The sequence below is a fragment of the Emiliania huxleyi genome (genome assembly GCF_000372725.1).
Source record: "Emiliania huxleyi CCMP1516 unplaced genomic scaffold EMIHUscaffold_311, whole genome shotgun sequence".
In the NCBI taxonomy this organism is placed as follows: Eukaryota; Haptophyta; order Isochrysidales; family Noelaerhabdaceae; genus Emiliania; species Emiliania huxleyi.
Window position 1 is genome coordinate 54,916 of NW_005199673.1, and position 18,770 is coordinate 73,685.

General features: G+C 66.2%; 6 protein-coding genes across 6 annotated transcripts; 1 reads left to right on the plus strand and 5 right to left on the minus strand.

Moving 5' to 3' along the window:
- Nucleotides 1-761: 761 nt before the first annotated feature.
- On the minus strand, nucleotides 762-3,818 carry EMIHUDRAFT_116858 (hypothetical protein; the record flags this gene model as incomplete). Its single annotated transcript, XM_005774422.1, has 7 exons — nucleotides 762-960; nucleotides 1,109-1,416; nucleotides 1,488-1,692; nucleotides 1,863-1,999; nucleotides 2,745-2,805; nucleotides 3,079-3,160; nucleotides 3,737-3,818. 7 exons carry the CDS (start codon nucleotides 3,816-3,818, stop codon nucleotides 762-764), a joined length of 1,074 nt encoding a protein of 357 aa, XP_005774479.1.
- Nucleotides 3,819-4,639: 821 nt separating this feature from the next.
- Nucleotides 4,640-5,307, minus strand: EMIHUDRAFT_368475 (hypothetical protein; the record flags this gene model as incomplete). The annotated part of the gene is made up of 1 exon (XM_005774423.1): nucleotides 4,640-5,307. A coding segment is annotated over one exon (241 nt), but the record flags the coding sequence as incomplete, so codon positions are not given.
- A 4,165-nt stretch (nucleotides 5,308-9,472) lies between these two features.
- EMIHUDRAFT_240566 (hypothetical protein) lies at nucleotides 9,473-11,622 on the minus strand (the record flags this gene model as incomplete). The annotated part of the gene is made up of 8 exons (XM_005774424.1): nucleotides 9,473-9,664; nucleotides 9,759-9,797; nucleotides 9,905-10,012; nucleotides 10,083-10,259; nucleotides 10,345-10,452; nucleotides 10,541-10,598; nucleotides 10,843-11,013; nucleotides 11,120-11,622. 8 exons carry the CDS (start codon nucleotides 11,620-11,622, stop codon nucleotides 9,473-9,475), a joined length of 1,356 nt encoding a protein of 451 aa, XP_005774481.1.
- Nucleotides 11,623-11,886: 264 nt separating this feature from the next.
- On the plus strand, nucleotides 11,887-12,447 carry ARL16-2 (ARF-like GTPase; the record flags this gene model as incomplete). Its single annotated transcript, XM_005774425.1, has 1 exon — nucleotides 11,887-12,447. The coding sequence occupies one exon, from the start codon at nucleotides 11,887-11,889 to the stop codon at nucleotides 12,445-12,447; it is 561 nt and encodes a 186-aa protein (XP_005774482.1).
- Nucleotides 12,448-13,833: 1,386 nt separating this feature from the next.
- On the minus strand, nucleotides 13,834-14,674 carry EMIHUDRAFT_240569 (hypothetical protein; the record flags this gene model as incomplete). The annotated part of the gene is made up of 2 exons (XM_005774426.1): nucleotides 13,834-13,842; nucleotides 14,492-14,674. The coding sequence occupies 2 exons, from the start codon at nucleotides 14,672-14,674 to the stop codon at nucleotides 13,834-13,836; spliced, it is 192 nt and encodes a 63-aa protein (XP_005774483.1).
- Nucleotides 14,675-15,562: 888 nt separating this feature from the next.
- Nucleotides 15,563-17,978, minus strand: EMIHUDRAFT_240570 (hypothetical protein; the record flags this gene model as incomplete). Its single annotated transcript, XM_005774427.1, has 3 exons — nucleotides 15,563-15,691; nucleotides 16,053-16,134; nucleotides 16,324-17,978. 3 exons carry the CDS (start codon nucleotides 17,976-17,978, stop codon nucleotides 15,563-15,565), a joined length of 1,866 nt encoding a protein of 621 aa, XP_005774484.1.
- Nucleotides 17,979-18,770: the final 792 nt, after the last annotated feature.

An 18,770-nucleotide genomic window follows, 5' to 3' on the forward strand; every position in this document is an offset into this window, starting at 1 on the left:
CACTAGCATCCGGGCGCCGCACTCGAGTGGGCGGGTCACATCTATGTGGGCCCAGTGTGCGCACTAGGCGCATATGCTAGTGCTATCCTGCCCTATGGGAGGCAGAGGGATGGGGGGAGGGGGGGGCAGAGGTAAGGTGGGGTGAGACTGGGGAGGGCCTCAAAGGTCCTCCATGGGGGTGGGGTCCGGCCCGAACAGGTCGAAGCCAGTCCCGCCATCGCCGCCGGCGCCGTCGCCCTCGTCCGCCTCGGAGGCGGAGGTCGTCGAGCGGGGCGTCTCGCCCGTCGCGAACCTGCCGCCGAACACGGCGTCGGCCGGCGCCGAGGCGCCGGCAGCCTAAACTTCTCCACACACACGAGGTGGTCCGGGGCAAGGGGGGGCGACCCTCGCGTCTCCACGTCTAACGACAGGAGCCCCACGGCATTAAAAGTGCAAGGCCGAGTGCGCGTGCATGGGTGAGCGGTGTGTGTGTGCGTGTGTGTGTGGGTGGGGGGGGGGGGCGGTGCGGGGCGCGGGGGCGGGCCTTCTACCCGGCAGAGAAGAGAAACCCTCGCGGCCGCTGTCATCACGGGCCGCCGCGGGATAAGTGGGCCATTTTAAGACAGCAAGCGCGCACACACGCCCTCTCGCTCGTCCGCGAGCGGCGAGGGCGCGAGCAAAACAGGCAAGGGCCAAGGCGCGAGACAAAGACACGCTTATCCAGCAGACTGCTGCGGGCAGCAGTCTCCCAGACGCTGTGGCAACCCGCTTTAGCTAGGAGATCACCACCCGACCACCGGCGACCCGGCTCGTTGCCACAGCCGATCCACGCACGCGTCGTCCCACTCGTCAAAGCTCTGCAGCTTACGCCGCTTGTCGGTGCTGTTTGCTGTCCAGCTCGCGTGCGCCACGATCCAGTCGCTCGGCAGGTTCTTCGCAGTCTTTGCGCGGGTGAGGGCGAGCTGCGGCCCGTTGGCGAAGCTGCGGGCGTGGCGTGGACGCGTCAGTGGGCCGGAGTGGGGCGGCGGTGCAGTGCACTAGGGCGCAGAGAGCGCTGGTCGTTTAAGAAGGCACGGCAGCTGAGGCTCAACCGAGACTAGTCTAGCCGAGATGCAGCCGAGCCTCACACCGCTTGCCGAGGATGTGGAGCTTGAGGCCCGAGTTGAAGTAGTGGTGGACGAGCAGCGGGAGCGTGATCCCCTGCTGCGAGCGCTGCGTGTGCCCAAGCAGGAACGCCTCGCGCCAAAATAGCCTCGAGCGGCGCGTGTTGCGCACAAAGATGAAGCCCGAGTTGGCGTACAATGGCTGCTGGTGCCGGTTGCCGCCGTCGTACTGCCAGCACATGTCGACCGCCGCCGCGCGCGGCTGGAAGAAGTAGCGCCGCGGGTCCTCTCGCCACACGAGATCCACGTCCTGGAAGAGTAGGTTGTACCCCAACTGCATGGTGCCGAGGCAGAGGGAGCGTCGGTGGGGCGCCGAGGCAGTGCGGCAAGTATGAGACGGGTGACCTGCAGGACGTCGTGGACCACAGCATTCTTCCAAAATACGACGCGCCCGAAGTGCGCGTCGCCAAACCTTCCAGCGGCGCGGCTAAGCTGCGCCTCCTCCGGGTGGTAGGACGCGACGCCAATGGAGAGCAGCATGCGGTGCACCTCCGAATCGAGCGCGTACACAAAAGTGAATGCCTTCCAATCGATTCCGCGCGCCTCACACCTGAGCATGCGAGTCGGTGGCCGGGGGATGCGGGTTTGGCTACCGCACAAGCGAGGAACGGCACCATGCGGGCGCTCGCTCGGCAGCGCCTTTGCGGCCGGCATGGCGTCTTTGTGCCGGTACACGGCGGTGACCGCCGCGGACGCGTGTTGCATCTAGCGAGCGGGCACCGGCAGCCAAAGTTGAGGAGGAGGTGCGACTGGCCGGTGTTAACGAGCATCACGACGACCGTCCGATTGACTGCCCCCTGCGTGTGGCGCATCGCCTCGAGCGCTGGTCGGACGACCGCGTGCCGAGCGGAGCGCGCCTTGGTCGGCGAGGGGAGCGGTGGTGAGGGCAGGTGGTCAGAGCAGTGGGCACGGGCAGGGGATCAGAGCAGGGAGGCGAGGCTGTCAGAGCAGGAGAGCGAGGCTGCGGTGGAGGTGCAGCTGTGAGGGCAGGCAGGGCGAGGCCCTCGCCTTGTCGAATGAGCTCTGAAGCGAGCCTGGCGGCGGCGTCATCGTCCGCAGGTCCTCATTCTTCCCGAACAGCGAGAAGGACCATTGAAACGTCGCGGGGCGCTGCCACGTCTCAATCCTGTGAGCAAGCCGGGCAGGCGATGCTGAGGCGGGAGGGGCCGCATCGCTGCGGACTCGTGGCAACTACCGGAGTGACACTGTTGGCGAGGACGCCACCGTGCGAGGCGTGGCGCACCTATCCAGTGGCGCCGTCTCGTCGGGCTCCGCCACCGCCGGCCGTCGCTGCTCGGCTGCCCAGTCCCAGCCGCCAGGCTCGAGGTCCCAGTCGGTCGCATTGCGTCTGGAAAGGCGTTTGCTCCCACGGGCTTGGCGCCTCGGCCGTCTTGGCTTGTGCGGGTCCGGCTGGGCCGACGGCGACGACGACAGGCGCGCGTCCACGCGGATGCGAGAGATCGATTGCATATGTCGTGGATCTGTGGCACGCGGCGGGCGCGGCGCAAACAGGCGGAAACACACACGTGCGCGGGCTCGTTTGGGTTGATTTATGAGAGAGAGAATTCTTGTTTCTTGATACGAAACCACGACGACACACACCAGTCGACTCGCATCGGTTGCCTCCATGAACGGCGGAGCTATTCTCGCGCCCACACCACACCTGGCTCCAACGTGGACACGCCCATAGCTGGGGACACTACTAGGTCACGCATGGCATCACAGAAGTTTTATCTCTGGGCCCCGAAAGGCATCTCTAGCAGTGTCGTTACACATGCCCCCTCCCCTCCTGGGCGCATGCGCCTCACGTCTCGCCAGAGCATAAGCCCTTGGCGTGTGGCGAGACGAGTTTTTCGCCATCGCAGCGAGCAGCAACCCGCCCGCCGCAAACAGCCGGAGGCCTCGCCGCGGCACTGGCTGCGCCGCGGTCCCGCACCCGTCGACGCAGCTCCCCCCGCGGAAGACCGCGCGTAGCAACGTCTTGACGATCGAGATGAGCGTGCCTGAAGCTCGCCCACCTACTGCCCCTGAGAGTTGGTTATTGAGTGGGATCAGCTCCCCCCCTTGGGATCGAAGCCGCCACAACCTCACACCCAACATCCCAGGCGGGATCAGAAGGGGACTCCACACCGGACACCGCCCGGGCACAGCCCCCCTACCCGTCGGATCGCACAGAGGGCCCCCTCGGAGCAGCCCACACACAATCACGCATCGGCAGATTGAGTGCCTGAGTCAGGCAGACAGCACAGACAAGAGGAGAGAGGAGAGAGAGAGAGAGAGAGAGAGGAGAGAGGAGAGGGTGAGGGTGTGAGCACACGTGAGGAGTGGGGGAGGGTGTCTGTGGTGGGCTGTAGTCATACTACGTGGTTACAACCACGCGCCCCTCAGGAGCTAAGGTAGAGTGGAGCGTCTCAGACGCCTCGGTGCCTTCCACCGGGTGAGACCATCCGGATCTACCGGACGCGCCCTCCGGGCGGGTCCGTCCCCGCGATGGCCCACGGTCCTCCGTCGCCTGGTTGAACCCCCTGCCTCCCGGTTGACCCCCCGGTCCCCGTACTCGACCATGAAATAAACTCAAAGTCCACCACAGCCACCAGCCTCCACCTCCACCCGCGAGCCGCCACCGCTGCCGCCCGCGACGCCGCCCGCCGCGTCAGATAGCCGCGACGCGCGCATCGAGTCGCGTCGGAGAGCCGCGCCGCACCAGCAGCAGCACCTGCACCAGCAGCAGCAGCAGCAGCACCACCACCACCACCACCCGAGAGAGAAGCGCACCTGCCCGACGCCGCCCGCCGCGTCAGACGCTCGCGACGCGCGCGTCGAGCCCAGTCGCACAGCCGCGCCGCGCCAGCAGCAGCATCGGCACCAGCAGCAGCAGCACCACCACCACCAGCAGCAACAGAGACAGGCAGTGCAGGCGCAGAGGCGCTCGCAGAGCGGCGCTCAGCGCCGCGCACGCCACGCCGCGGACCGTCGGACGAGCGCACCGTACGTCGGCGGCGAGCCGCGTCGCCAGCCGTCTCGCGAGAGAGCGGCGCCGCCGCGTGCGCGCAGCAGCCGCCGCGGCAGAGGCGAGCCGCGGCGACGTCCGCACTAACGGATAACGGCCATTGGCGGTTTTCTCTCTCTCTCTCTCTCTCTCTCTCTCTCTCTCTCTCTCTCTCTCTCGTTGATTTATGATTCTTTTTTGAGCTTAGGCGCATGTTTCTTTTTTTGCCCGACGATCGATCCAGCTTGCTTGGACGCTCGGCTTTGACGCCGGCATGCAGTACCAGATCAGTGTCCCTCCGGGGGTGCAGCCCGGCCAGCGGATCCAGGCCAACGTCGGCGGGCAGATGGTGCAGGTCCAGGTCCCCCTCAACCTCGGGCCAGACCGTCTCGTTCGCATCACAGTTCCCGCCGCGGCGCCGCCGCCACAACCTCAGCAGTTCCGGGTGACGGTGCCGCCCGGGTGCGGCGCAGGCTCCGTGTTTCAGGCCAACGTGGGCGGCCGCCTTGTCCAAATCACCGTTCCGCCCGGCCAGGGCCCCGGAAGCCAGCTGATGGTGAACGCTCCGCCGCCCGGACCCGCTGCGCCGCAGTATGCACCGCCGCAGCCACGCCCGGCCGCGCCGCAGCCACGCTCGGCCGCGCCGCGGCCGGCGGCGCCGGCACGACCGTCTGCGACAGCGCGGCCACCCCCCTCTCGCGCTTCGGCCGCGTCGCGCGCTTCGGCCGCGTCGCGCGCTTCGGCCGCGTCACAACGGCAGAGCACAGCGGGGAGCAAGGCATCGGCGACAGAGTACCTACAGGCGAAGCAGCAGGCGCGCGAAGACGCGGCCGCGGCGCGCGACGCGAAGGCCGCGGCGCGCGACGCTAAGAAGGCTGGCGCCGCTCCGCCTACGAACACTGCCCCTCCCCGCAGCAGCGGCGGCGGCAGCGGCGAGGTGTCGGCTCTGTGGTGGCTGAACATGGGCATCTGAGGCGGCGTAGAAGGAGTGCATGGCGCTCCGCGCGGGAAGACTGATAGGTGGGGTGCAGGAGGGTGTGTACGATGGGCCCGAGGGGGGGGGGGGGGCTGGAGATCGCGGGGGAACGCGTCACGGTACCAGGTTGTGTGTAGACCACTTAGATGTAAATAAATAAATAAAACGGACACCTCTACTAGGAGATGGGTAAAAAGGAACAGGTCCCCGCCCTGCGGTCTTTGTGCAGGGTTCTTTGTGGTCGGCGACTAGCCGGGGTCGTCCTCCCGATGGGGGACTAGCGCACTACCCACTAGCCGTCTTCCACATGGTCCCTCGGGTCCCTGCTGCTCCTAATCTCGTCGTACATCCTCCTGCTGATCTCCGCAACATCCTGCTCCCTCCCTCGTCTCGCCCTGCGCGTCTGCTCCGCCTCACCGTCTTCTGCCCTGCGCCTCTGCTCGCATACGCTCATACAATGAACTGACATCTCCCATGAGTGCGAGTTAGGGCTAGTAGTAGGCCGCTAGCACACACACGGTCTCGTCCGTGCTTCGCCGGACGGCGAGATTGCTAGAGGCGGAGCGGTCTGCTCTAGCCTAGCACGTTACTTCCTGTCGTCTGTTGTTTGTTGTGCCCTTGTTTGTTCTCTTGGCACCTTGGAGTGCTGGGGGGGGCGACAGGGAGGATGTGGCCTTGAGTTATGTGTACGCCAACTCAGGGTGTGTGGCTCTCCGTCTTCAGCGTGTTCAGACGTGGCGCTGCCGCTGGGGAGACCTCCCTGCACGCTGACACTGACTGGCGCTGACGGCTGACAACGCCGACAACAAGGTGGCGATCCACGCGAGGGCGGGCGGCATCGCGCCGCTGGTGGCGCTGGCTCGCGGTGGCACGGACTGGCAGAAGCTTCGGGTCCCGCACCCCCAAAAACACAATAAACCCAAGCAAGGTGTGCGGCAAAGGAGGCGGGATACGATGGCGACTCGCGTCAAGTGTGCTCAATTGAGCATGGCTGACTCCATGGCTGACGACGATGGCGGCTGCCGCGCATGCACCTTCTTTATGCTGAGCGCTGACTTTGTGCGCCAGTTCCCGGGGAAGAGCCTGCCATTCTTCCAGGACCTCCGCGACAAGTTCACCACTGACGAGCCGCTCGTCGAAGTGGCGCTCGACTACGCCAACGTGGTGAAGGGCACCCACATTGAGACGACGTTGGCGGTCTCGCACCGCTGGATGCAGCCGGACGACCCGGACCCCGACGGCGAGCAGCTCAAGGCGCTCAAGGGCTTCCTCAACTCGCCCGCCGGCAAGAAGATTGAGCACGTCTGGATTGACTCGGCGTGCATGCCGCAGGACATCCCCAAGGGCTCCCGCAGCGCGGAGGACGCGACCGCCTTCAAGAGGATGCTCAAGGAGGTGAACAGGCTTTACCTCGGCACCACCGTCCTGATCCTCCTCGACCTGTCGTACGTCTCCCGCTTCTGGACTCAGTTTGAGTCGTGGCTGTCCATGCAGTACGCCACCCCCTCCGGCCTGAAGTCGGCGGTGGGCACCAAGAACGAGCGGCACCACATTGTTTGCATCCAGAACGCGACCGAGCAATCCGAGCTGCACGAGAAGATGCTCATCCAGAGCTGGGCGACGAAGACGCCGGACCAGGCGCACGCCTTCCTCTCCAAGCCCGACGTCACCGTGACCAACCAGGGCGACAAGGACGGGCAGCTGCCGAAAATCAAGGAGCTCGACGCGACGGTGCAGGGCGCGTTTGGGGACATCTCGCGGTCGCTAGAGGATGAACTTGCGGCGAGCGAGGCGGTAGCTGCTCGCGCGCAGGCGGAGCTGGCCGCGTGGGAGGCGGAGAACGACGCCAAGGCCGGCGAGAAGAACCGGCTGAAGGTGGCGGTGCGGCAGGCGGCGAGCGCGGTGGCGGCGGCGCGCTTGGCGAAGGAGGAGCACGCGCGGGCGATCTCGAGTAGTGTCGTCCCGGCAATGATGAAGCGGGCAGAGGCGGCGTTGGCAGAGGACAGCCTGAGCCTGTCCGACGTGCCGGAACTGGTGCTGCAGCTGAGCGGCGGAGGGGACAAGCAAACGGAGCAGGCCGCGGCGGCGCTGGCGAAACTCGCTCTCAACGCCGACAGCGACGTGGCGATCGCGAAGGCGGGTGGCATCGCGCCACTGGTGGCGCTGGCTCGCGGCGGCACGGACGGGCAGAAGGAGCAGGCCGCGGCGGCGCTGTGGGGCCTCGCTGACAACGCCGACAACAAGGTGGCGATTGCGAAGGCGGGCGGCATCGCGCCGCTGGTGGCGCTGGCTCGCAGCGGCACGGACAGGCAGAAGGAGTGTGCCGCGGGGGCGCTGCGGAACCTCGCTCTCAACGACGACAACAAGGTGGCGATTGCACAGGCGGGCGGCATCGCGCCTCTGGTGGCGCTGGCTCGCGACGGCACGGACGGGCAGAAGGAGCAGGCCGCGGAGGCGCTGGCGATCCTCGCTGGCAACAACGCCGACAACCAGGTGGCGATCGCGAGAGCGGGCGGCATCGCGCCGCTGGTGGCGCTGGCTCGCGACGGGACGGACGTGCAGAAGGAGGTGGCCGCGGTGGCGCTGGTGAGCCTCGCTGACAACAACGCCGACAACCAGGTGGCGATCGCGAGGGCGGGCGGCATCGCGCCGCTGGTGGCGCTGGCTCGCAGCGGCTCGGACGGGCAGAAGGAGCGGGCCGCGGTGGCGCTGGTGAGCCTCGCTGACAACAACGCCGACAACCAGGTGGCGATCGCGAGGGCGGGCGGCATCGCGCCGCTGGTGGCGCTGGCTCGCAGCGGCTCGGACGGGCAGAAGGAGCGGGCCGCGGTGGCGCTGGTGAGCCTCGCTGACAACAACGCCGACAACCAGGTGGCGATCGCGAGGGCGGGCGGCATCGCGCCGCTGGTGGCGCTGGCTCGCGAGGGCACGGACGGGCAAAAGGAGTGGGCCGCGGAGGCGCTGGCGATCCTCGCTGGCAACAACGCCGACAACCAGGTGGCGATTGCGAAGGCGGGCGGCATCGCGCCGCTGGTGGCGCTGGCTCGCAGCGGCACGGACAGGCAGAAGGAGTGTGCCGCGGAGGCGCTGCGGAACCTCGCTCTCAACGACGACAACAAGGTGGCGATTGCACAGGCGGGCGGCATCGCGCCTCTGGTGGCGCTGGCTCGCGACGGCACGGACGGGCAGAAGGAGCAGGCCGCGGGGACGCTGTGGGGCCTCACTCACAACAACGCCGACAACAGGGTGGCGATCGCGAGGGCGGGCGGCATCGCGCCGCTGGTGGCGCTGGCTCGCGAGGGCACGGACGGGCAAAAGTACGCGGCCGCGGTGGCGCTGAGGAACCTCGCTATCAACGCCGACAACAAGGTGGCGATCGCGAGGGCGGGAGGCATCGCGCCTCTCGTGGCGTTGGCTCGCGGCGGCACGGACGGGCAGAAGTATCAGGCCGCGTGGGCGCTATGGAACCTCGACAACGACCACAACATCTTGCTCATGAAGCAATTTGGGTACGGAAAGAACGGATGGCGAGGAGGAAACTATGGGTGGAAGATCCCACGGCCGTGAAGAGCCATTGAGTCGTCGGTGCACGCCCATGTTCGGGGAGTTCGCGTCAGTCGATAGCGTCTCCGTCGCTCCCTCGTGCCCCGCCGGGTCACCCTCTCGCCTTCGTCGTCATCGTGCCTTCATCGTCATCGTATCTGTCGCCTGCCCCTATGTGGCTTCTCGATCCCTTGTTCTTTACTTTTATCCTCCCTCCGCTTTTCGTCCCAGTCTTATCGTTACACGTCTAGGGTCCCTCAAGCCTCATCCTCCATGCCATCGTCGCTGAGCTTCTCTCCGGCCTCTCCCGGGTCTTAGGTTCATATGTTGTCTCTAGTGTCTAGACGATAGACGTCCTCGCTCGGGGGTCCGCGAGACTGGAGTCGTGTCTCGTGAGGGTCGCCCCCCCCCCCAGGCGCAGCACTGAGCACGCGTCGCCATCACCCACCAGCTAGCACCTCCTCACACCTAGCCTGGCTCTGTTCTTCACCTTTCTACCTACCTACACCGCGTGCTGCAGCTGCCTCCGCACGAGCGACGTCAAAATTCTTTCGTGTGTGACCGGGGGAGAGATACGGCTCCTGTGCACGGGCGTCGCGGCGACTCGCGAGACGGCTCCTGTGTGAAAATCCTCGCATGCGCCCCCCCTGCAGCTGCGCGCCCCGTGCAGCAGGTGGGTCAGTGCGCGGCGCCCCCGGGCGCCCGGCCCCCAAAAAATGCCCCCCCCCCCCCCCCCCCAAACCACCCTCCCCCCCCCCACCCATACCCACAACAGCATCGCACGTGAAAGCTCCATCACATCTCCTTCCCCCGCGGGGGCCTTCACGCGCTCGTCGTCGTTGTCGCCTCGTCGTCCGGCGCAGCCTCAGGCGCGGACTCGCCACCGCGCGCCTCCTCCAGGCCCGCTTTGATATACTCCGACCCGGTGGTTAGCATCGACGTGGCAGCTTCGTATGCTGCGTGCGCAATGGGCGCCACCTTGCCGTTGAGATACTCCTTGTCGAGAGTCTCCACCTGGGGAGGCGCGACAACGGCGCGCGGTGAGCTAAGAGAGCAAGTGCAGACGTGCACTGTGGTGAAGCAGCTGGCGAGCATGGGCCTTCTCGACCAGCTTTGAGGTCTTCTCCGCGAGGCCGTACTCCTCGGCCTGCGATCATGGGCCGCACAGTGAGAGCTGACACCACACACGAAATCCCCGCCGTGGGTAACAGGGATACCTTGCCAGTCAGCAGCCCCGCCGTCTCACTCACCTACGCGCGCAAGAGAGCCGGGGCGAGACGTCAACGAACCCTTGCTCCCGCGAGCGAAGAGGCCATCGCCCGCCTTGTCTGCGATGTGGTACTTGTCGTCCACCTTGGCGGCCTGCTCAGAGAAGAGCCTCCTCTCAGTCTCCTAGGCGCGCCACCAAAGGGCTGTCTCCCAAGGCGCGAACCGTTGAGAAGATGAACGAGGCGCTGTTTGCTGCAATGCCGCTAGAGCGCGCATGAATGCCGTCGCGCACGCCCTGTAGCGCTGCAGTGGCCGCAGCCGAGACCGAGGAGGCGTGCGCCGACGCCTCGGCCAGCGCCGCCATCGCCTTCTCGCGTGGGCCCTCGATCGTGGCAAGCACCTTGGCCGTTGAGGAAAGGGCCATGAGGGCAGTGGCGGGGTTGGGCCGCCGCCGCGAGGGACGCAAGCAGCTGTGAGGGGACCACCTTCTCCTTCAGCTTGTGCTCCTCATCGTACTTGTTGGCGAGCTCCGTCAGCTGTTCAAGGCCGCTGTTCGCCGTCGCAAAGGCCTTGCTGAATGCCTTGGTGGGGACCTGCTCACGCGCAGCGCTTGGCGGGCCGGTGTGAGGAGACCCTGTGCCAGCTGTAGGCCAGGGCACAGCGGCCAGCGCACGCCTCCACAGACTTGTCCTTGAGTGTTGAGGCCTTCTGCTGGATCGCCGTTGTAGCGGCAGCAATCCTTGCCGTCGGCAATCATCGTGTACGAAGTGTCGGGAGGTGGCGGAGACGGCGACGGCGGGGGCGGGAGCCGCGCTAGCGATGGCGGTGGCGACGGTGATGGTGGAGGCGGGGACAACGTCGACGCCGGCGGCGGTGGCGGTGCGGGGCGTGGAGGCCGCCCTCGCGCAGAGGGGGGCTCAGAGTATGGGGGCGCTGATCCCGGAACGGAACCTGGATCCGCAAAGTGCGTCACTGTCCAGCACTGTGACGGGGTGGCGTCGAGCGGGTCGGCCTTGAGTGCGTGGGCCTCGCAAGTGGGGCCAAAATCGACGTTGTGCTCTTCGTTTGCGTCGCGGCAGGTGTCCACCTCAACCCTGGTGACGAACTTCCGGTAGTCACAGCGATTGACGACGCCGTGCATTGGCTCACCCCACCTGGGCGCACGGGAGCCATATGAGTGCCTCTTAGAGTGTGTGCGGTGAGGCCTATACAACGACGTGCCTATGCAACGACGGCGAAGGCTAGAGGGCTGCCGCTCACCCGCAGCAGCAGTGCAGCGTGCCTGCGTAACCTCTAAACCAGTGATCACGCGCCCACCAGCCGTACGTGCTGTCATCGTCCGAGCCGTGGCAGTGGCCGTCGGTGTCCTTCTCGTCCGCATTAGGTGTGGAGCAGTGCGCAAAGTTTGAGTCTTGGAAGCCGCCCTCGGGCACCCATCCTTCTTGAGGCAGGATTCGGCAGAACCAGCCGCTGCCGCCACAGTCAATTGGCCCGTCAAGATGCGCCGACTTGATGCCCTTGGTGGCGCAAGACGTGGCGAGCGGGTCGGGACATTCGCCGCTGGCCAGTACGGGCGTCGCCGGCGTGCCTTCGTGGTATCGCTTCGAGCCAAAGTGCTCCTCGTCGTCGACCCAGGGAGGTCCGGCATCATCACTGCACTGCTGACTCGGCCCGTCAGGAGATCGGCAATCTGGGCTGCCCGTGCACGCTTGGATAGGCGCGGCGAGCACGAGGAGAATGAGGGCGAGAACGCGCAGTGCCATGTGTGTGTTTCAAGCAGGCAAAATGCCGGAGTCTGCACGTGCTCGTGGCTCGGGCGCGGCGGCTCGGCGCTGCGTTTCGTAATTTGTCGCGTTCAGTCAAGGTCTAGATACCTAACAGCAATCCAACCTTGGAATTTGTGAGCTCAGCTAAAAGTACGCAAGATTGCAGGACCCTTTTCGAAAGCTTCACACCCGAGCGGCCTAGCCTCACTTTGTAACCGATCTTTGGCGCCACACTACATTGTACGTACTCTCTCATTGTGTATGCACATGAGCCGGCACTCACACGACTTCCTCATCGTCGGCCCGGTCGGTGCGGGCAAGACGACTCTCGTTCGCAGACTGCACGCGCTGGGAGCGCGGCAGCGAGCTACGTCGACGACAGCGGCGCCGCCGCAGCCAACCGTAGGTACCGAGCTACTCACTCTGTCGCGCCCCTCTCTCACCCTGCTGGAGGTCGGGGGCGCAATGGAGCCGCTGTGGGAGGGGTTCCTGGGCCACTGCCGCCGCGGTCTCCTCTTCGTGGTGGACACCTCCAGTGCTTGCGCAGTCGGCGCCGCGTCGGTGGCACTGCTACGGCTCCTCTCTTCAGAGGACCCGTCTAACAAGCGGCCGCTCCTCCTCGTCCTGAACCAGCGAGACCGACTAGACGCGCTGCCCGAAGGCATCGTGCGGCACCTCCTGCGCCTCGATGGTATGCAGGAGACATCTCGCGGGAGGCGGATCTCCATCCATTGGACGAGCGGCCGGAGCGGCGACGGAGTGGACGGCGTGCTGAGGTGGTGCGTCGAGGAGCTGCAGCGCAACCCGCAGGCTTCGAGGTAAGTCGCGTCGTCGTGTAACTGTGACGCGTATTTGGGTTTGGTCACGAGCCAGTGACACTGATTGCGTGCAAGCTACCCCGAGACGTTTACTGAACATGGCCCAACTCCCGATTGAGGGACTCGATCCACCGCTCGAGGCGCGAGCCGGGCCGCACGCCCTCACCCACTCTCTCCCCAAACACGTTTCGCGCCGCTCCCGCCGCCTGCGGCGTATTGCCGACGTAGCGCCAAGGGCGGCGCCGCTCCTCGATGCCCGGCGTCGAGAGCTGTATGGACCGCAGCTGGCCCTCCGCGAGGGGCTCGAGCCGCTCAATCAGGAGGGTGAGCGCCGCAAAGGAGAGCACCCGCACCGGCACCTGCGGAAGCGAGGGTGCGCCGAGCGCCCCGGCGCAGCACGCACCGGCAAGCCGGGCGAACACATCGTCTGTTTTGTGCACCCACTGACACGTCGCTCGCCCACCCGAGAACCCAGCACTCACGGCGGCCCAGCGGCGCGCTCTGCGAAGTGCGGCGGGCCGGCCGGCCGCCAGGTTGAAGAGGAGCGAGCCCGTCCCGACGACTCCTCCGCTCACGACCACCTGCCGCACGACGTCTGAAGGGCCGCTGGCGAGCGGCAATCGGGTGCGACTAGCACCCGTGGCGACCGTGGCGAAGGCGATAGCGAGCATGACTGTCGGCCGCCGAGAGCACCGCGAGCGTGCGAGCCTCTCCTAGTACAGCACACAAAAAAACAAATTCGCGACTTCGAGGTTCTCGAGGTGGGGACCTTGTCCTCGTCCCATCCCTCGTTTGGCGTGTCCGTTTTCTTTCTTTCTTTTGGATCTCTCGAGGTTCTCGAGGTGGATATCCTTTGGCCGCGTTGGGTAGCGAGGATTGGTGTAACCCGAGCCACGGAGGCGTGTTTTCTGACGGCCGACCGTCAGTGCACGGAGTTGCCCCTTCTCCGACTGCCCCGGCTAGTTCCCGAGGTCGCGCGGGGCTGACCCCTGCGTCCCCCGGGCTGCCCCCGGGACCTAGCGCGGGTGGGTTGGAGGGGGGCTCGCTGCAGGGAAGGGCTGTGTAAGAAGCCGATCCCCGTAGTCTGCCCTAGAGTCTGCCCCGCTCCTCCCCATCGGGCCGCATGAGCGGCCACGCCTCGCAGATTCGTTTTCGCGCCTGGGGTAAGGTAAGGTCAGGTAAGGTAAATTTCTCCACACACACAAAGTGGTGGGGCAAGGGGGGGCGACCCTCGCATCTCCACACCCGGACACCGGGCAGGAGCCCCACGGCATTCAAAGTGCAAGCACTGGCCCGGTGCACGTGGGTGAGCAGCCTGCCCCTCCCTCCCGACAAACCAGCTCCCGCACACACACAATCGCACTCTGGCCATCGAATGACTCCGAATGACTCACTGCGCCTGGGGGTCAGGCGCGCGGGGCATCCCCCGGGTCGCTCGACCCAGCGATCCGAAGAGTGGCCGCTCTATGCGAAGGAAAGAGTGGGGCCCTCGGTATCTTTATTTTCTTGGCCCAAAAATGGCCGCTGAAATTCTTTTCCGCTCCTCTGTGCTAAGAGACACACGCACTCATCTCTCCAACACCGCCTCGCGCGGGCGGCTGCCACTCCGCCGCGGCCACAGGGGCGAAACAACTCGCCCCTTTGCGTGGCCCGGCATCCTTCGCAGCGCCCGCGGAACAGAGTGAAGAAGAACGGCGACGCGAGAGAAGAGGGGTAGGAGAGCGAGGGAAGAGAGAGGACGAGGCCACGAGGCTTGTACGGCCCTGTACGGCCTACGCGGCCACCGCCACCGCCAGCGCTTCGCCGCACGCGTCCAGCTCCCGCGAGCTAAACCGGCCGACCACCTGTTCACAGGCAGAGATCACGGCGACACCACCGACTCACAGGCAGAGAAGAAGGCCAATCATCGCGGCTGTATCTCGGCTGCATCTCGGCCGGCCGCGGCTGTATCCCGGCTGTGTCTCGGCTGTGTTGTCTCGGCTGTATCTCGGCTGTATCTCAGCTAGATCTCGGCTGTGTCTCGGCCACACCTGTCCATCCTTGCCGACGACGAAGAAGGCGGCAAAGTTCCAAGACACGTCCTTCCCACCAGCCTTGAGGAAGGCCCAGACCGGGTCCTCCCGCCCACCGTTGACCTCCACCTTGGCCATGAGGGTGCAGCCGCCGCCGTCCGTCGGCAGGCCTAAGGGGGTGCACGCCGTTAGAGCGAAGCTCTTCCAGCCATGTCTCATGGTGTGCACGTCGCGTGGTACTGTGCCACAGTGGTTTCTTTATGGCGTGTGGTACGGCGCACAGTGGTTTCTTTCTCTACATCGATGTGGGTTACGAGGCCCCGCCGTGCAGTGGCGCTGCTACGGGCGCCGGCCGAACGCTTAGCGGGGGACTGCGGGTGTAGGTCTGGACTGTGCAGCGCGTGTGCGCACACCCTCGCGCGAGCGCAAGGGCGGCGAGTCATACACGTTGTTGGTGCGACTCTAGCCTCTGTTCCGCATCTGGGGACGGAGGCCGAACTTTGCGACAAAGGCGGGGATCTGGGCGGTAGGCAGCTCCTGTCTTCACAGCTCGGCGCGTGAATGGCCGCACACGCCTCCCCCGGTCTGGGACGCCGGCTCAGCCGAGGTCAGCCGAGGTCCGCCGAGACTTGCTCCCTCCCCCTTCGGGAGATCATACCATTAAATCTCATTCTATGAGTTCTTAATTCATATCTCGCTCCTGCCGGCCGAACTCGTCCGACGGGTAGAGGAGGATCTCGAGGGCCGAGCCGTGCTGCCCGTGCCTGTCGTGGCGGTGCCGTGGCGGTGCCGTGGCGGTGCCGTGGCGGTGCCGTGGCGGTGCCGTGGCGGTGCCGTGGCGGTGTCGTGGCGGTGTCATCGACGTGTCGTGGCGGTGTCAGGAGCGCACCCTCGCGGCGCTGCCTGGTTGCCTGGGAGTGGCGCGCCTCCCTCCAGCCCCGCCCGCCACGGCCCTCCCGCCCCCGGCTGGGGCGCCCTTTTCCCGACACCATTCCTGGCCGCACTACGCGCGCGTGGAGGCCGCGCCAGAGCTACAACCGAGGTGTGTGGCCTCTTGGCGCAGGCTCACCACGCTGCCAGCCGCTCGTACGACCGCTTCGTCGCGCCTCATCGGCTGGCGACGTTGACTACGACTGCAGCCTTGCCGGAGAGCGCGGAGAGAGGCAGCGCCGTGCCGTCGATCTTGGTGCTGGTGAGAGCGTGCAGGCTTGCGGGCGTTGGCATGCTTCGGGCAACCTAATCGCGGTCCGCTCGCGTTACTGTGTGCCTCGCAGCCAGGAGCGAAGTCCTTGTGCGTCGCAGGAAAGAGCGAATTTGTTGTGTGTGCCTCGCAGGCAAGCGAGACGTGGCGGCAGCGAGGAGGGGCGGGCGCGGGAGCGGGCGGGACCACCACCGTCGAGAACAGCCTTTGCATGTATGTGTACTTTTAGCTTACTGGGAGAAAAGAGAGAGGGCTCTGAGAGGCTCTCTCTCTCTGCATGTAAGGTAAGGTAAACTTCTCCACACACACGAGGTGGTGGGGCAAGGGGGGGGCGACCCTCGCGTCTCCACGTCTAGACGGCAGGAGCCCCACGGCATCCAAAGGTTAGAAAAATACTCTGCAGCCGCATGATGGCGCGGCCTGCATGGGGATCGCGTCGTCCGGCACGTCGCCCGCAGGCAGTCGAGCTGGCGCGTGCCTGCCGCGCAAACGCCGTGAAAGGCACGGCAGCGACAGGCACATCCCCACAGCAAGCAGCGCGGAGAGCAGCTGGGCTGCTGCTGCGAGGCCGCCAGCGAGCGTCGTGGGCTGTGGGCAGGGAGGCCGAGTTGGAGGCGGTGAGGGAGGCGGTGGTGATGGAGGAGGCGGGGAAGCGTCGTCGTCGAACGCTCCCTCGTCGTCGGCAAAGCACGCGTCGTCCAAGCGCGCGAGGTTCAAGACGATCTGGAACTGAGAGGGTTCCACGAAGAGCCCTTGCTGGAACAGCCCGTCTGACTGACTGAGTAGCTCGACGAAATGATCGACGAGTTTGAGGCGATGGGACGTGGCTTCGCCGGAAGGCGGCAGAATTGGCGAGAGCAACGGCGAGAGCGCGGGTAGCAAATCGGTCACCATAGCCGCGCACAGCGGCGCCATCGACGCGCGGATGGCAGCACTGCTGGCGCTGCTTCCGACGAGGACAGCGTTTGGCAGCTCGAGCCAGTTGGCGGCGTGGAGCACCCGCTCGTCCTTGGCTCGACCACTCGAGCACCCCTTCTCGTCGACGGTGGTGCCGCTCTGGTCGCACGCAAACCGGTCAAAGTCGGTGGCGCTTCGGTTCAGAACGTACACGCGGACGAACGTGTTCATCAGCGCCTGCATGTACTCCAGCGTGAGGCCGTGCGGGTTGTCGCCACGGTGGAAGAGCAGCCCTAGCTGGTGAACGTCGTAGCTGGCGTGGTTTATGTCCTCTGGCCGGTCAGGTAGCATGTCCGGGAGGCAGTAGTCGCGATACTTCCATCGGAGCACCGTCGCGCCGTCGTCCAGCTCGACGGCGGTGGCGCTCTCCTGCCAGTGCGCGACAAACGCCGAGGCCACCGCCCGGAGGCGCTCCACGAGCTTGAGCCCGCCGGGAAGCTCGTGGCTGGCACCGCCGTTGGCCTCGATGGCGCGCGCGAGCCTGTCGACTGCGATGGCCAGGAAGCCCGCGTGGTTGAACGCCTGCGGCGTGTTCGTGCACGGGTCGCACGTGAGCATATACGACCGCCAGCTCCACTCGGCGTCCTCGACGGCCGCGTCGACCACGCGCTGCTGCGCATCAAAGGGCGGGTGCAGCGAGAAGAGGCGGTCGTACACGCACTCGGACACCGCGGTGATGTAGCGCGCCGCGTCGGAGGCGCGACCCAGCTTGGCGAGGTTGTCGCCGAGCGCCGCGAGCGCGTACATCAAGTGTCCGCCGGTGTAGTATTCGACGATCTGGTGCGAGTTATAGTCGCAATTCTTCGTGCAACTTTGCGGGCTCGCAAAGTTGCGTTGCGCCGCCGGAGTGTGCAGGAGGTCGACGCAATCCTTCTTCTTGCTGCCCTCCTCGAATGATGTCTTGTCGTATAAGTACACAGGCCAGCAGCGCATGCTCTGCTGCTCCGGCCACGCTGCGAGCTCTTCGGCGCGAGATGCGTTCGCCGCGCGCGTGGCCAGCTTGTCGGCGCGCAGGTCGAGGAGCAAATCGGCGGTGCGGCACGCAGCACCGAGCACATTTTGCGCCTCGGCGGCAGACAAGCCGAGCACATCTCGTGCCTCGAAGAGCGTCAGCAAGTTTTCCAACGGGTACGTCAATTTCTTGAGGCTATGCTTGTACAGGGTTGCAGCGTACCTGTCAGCATCCGCCCTCGACCTGCTCTCGAACGGCTCACGCCCGGTCGCTGTGCCGATGAGGGCGGCATAGGTGCGCACGGCGGCGCGCGCGGAGGAGCGCAGCTCGAGCGGAGATGACGCGTCCTGCGCATGCGAGGGGCGCGCCCGCGCGAGCAGGAGCGGCAGCAGTGGCAGACCGGCGACTGGCATGGTTCCGGCCCGGGTGCGGGAGTTGTCACCCCGCCCGCCGCGAGCTGCCTTGGGTGATCTCGGGTAATCTCGGAGATCTCGAATCGTCTCGGTAATCTCCGGTAATCTCGGGTGGTCTCGGGTCGTCTCGGATGGTGGTTCCCCGCCCGGGTGCCTAACCACTCCCCTGCCTGCCGCCGCGCCTGCCACCGCGCCCTTACGTTCCACATACTTCTGACGTATTCGCCATCCTCCCTTGTTTTTCGTACGTACTTCTGACGTATTCGCCACCCCCGTATTCGCCACCCCCCTTGTATTCCGTACTCTCCAAGCGGAAGCGTCGTGCAGGACTGACGAAGGGGGCGACTCGAGTCTACACTCTCAACATAACGCTCTAAGACCAGACAGGCCAGAGCGTGCGAGGTGGGTCACTTGGGGCTACGGCCCTCACTCCGAAATAGGTGTGGGGCGTGGTGCTGGGCACGGTACATGGCGACGCGAGGCGGCGGCGCGGCGCGGCCCGGCGGGCGACGCAGGGCGGGGCGGCGCGACCACCTGCACACCGACCTGGTCTCTGGCCTTTGGAGCGGTGCAGTGGTCGCGCCGCCCATGTCCCGACCAACACCCCGACCGGCAACGACGGAGAGTCCACCCCGTGCCGGCGGCCCCGTCGGTGGCGCCGCCGATCGGATCGCGTCGCCCGCGCCGGCGGGGGTGGTGACTGAGCGGGCAATGGCTCCGCTGGCCGGTGCGGGGTCGCGCCAGCGGGGAACAGGTAAGTCAGGCGGCATCGACGATGAACGGTCACGAAAC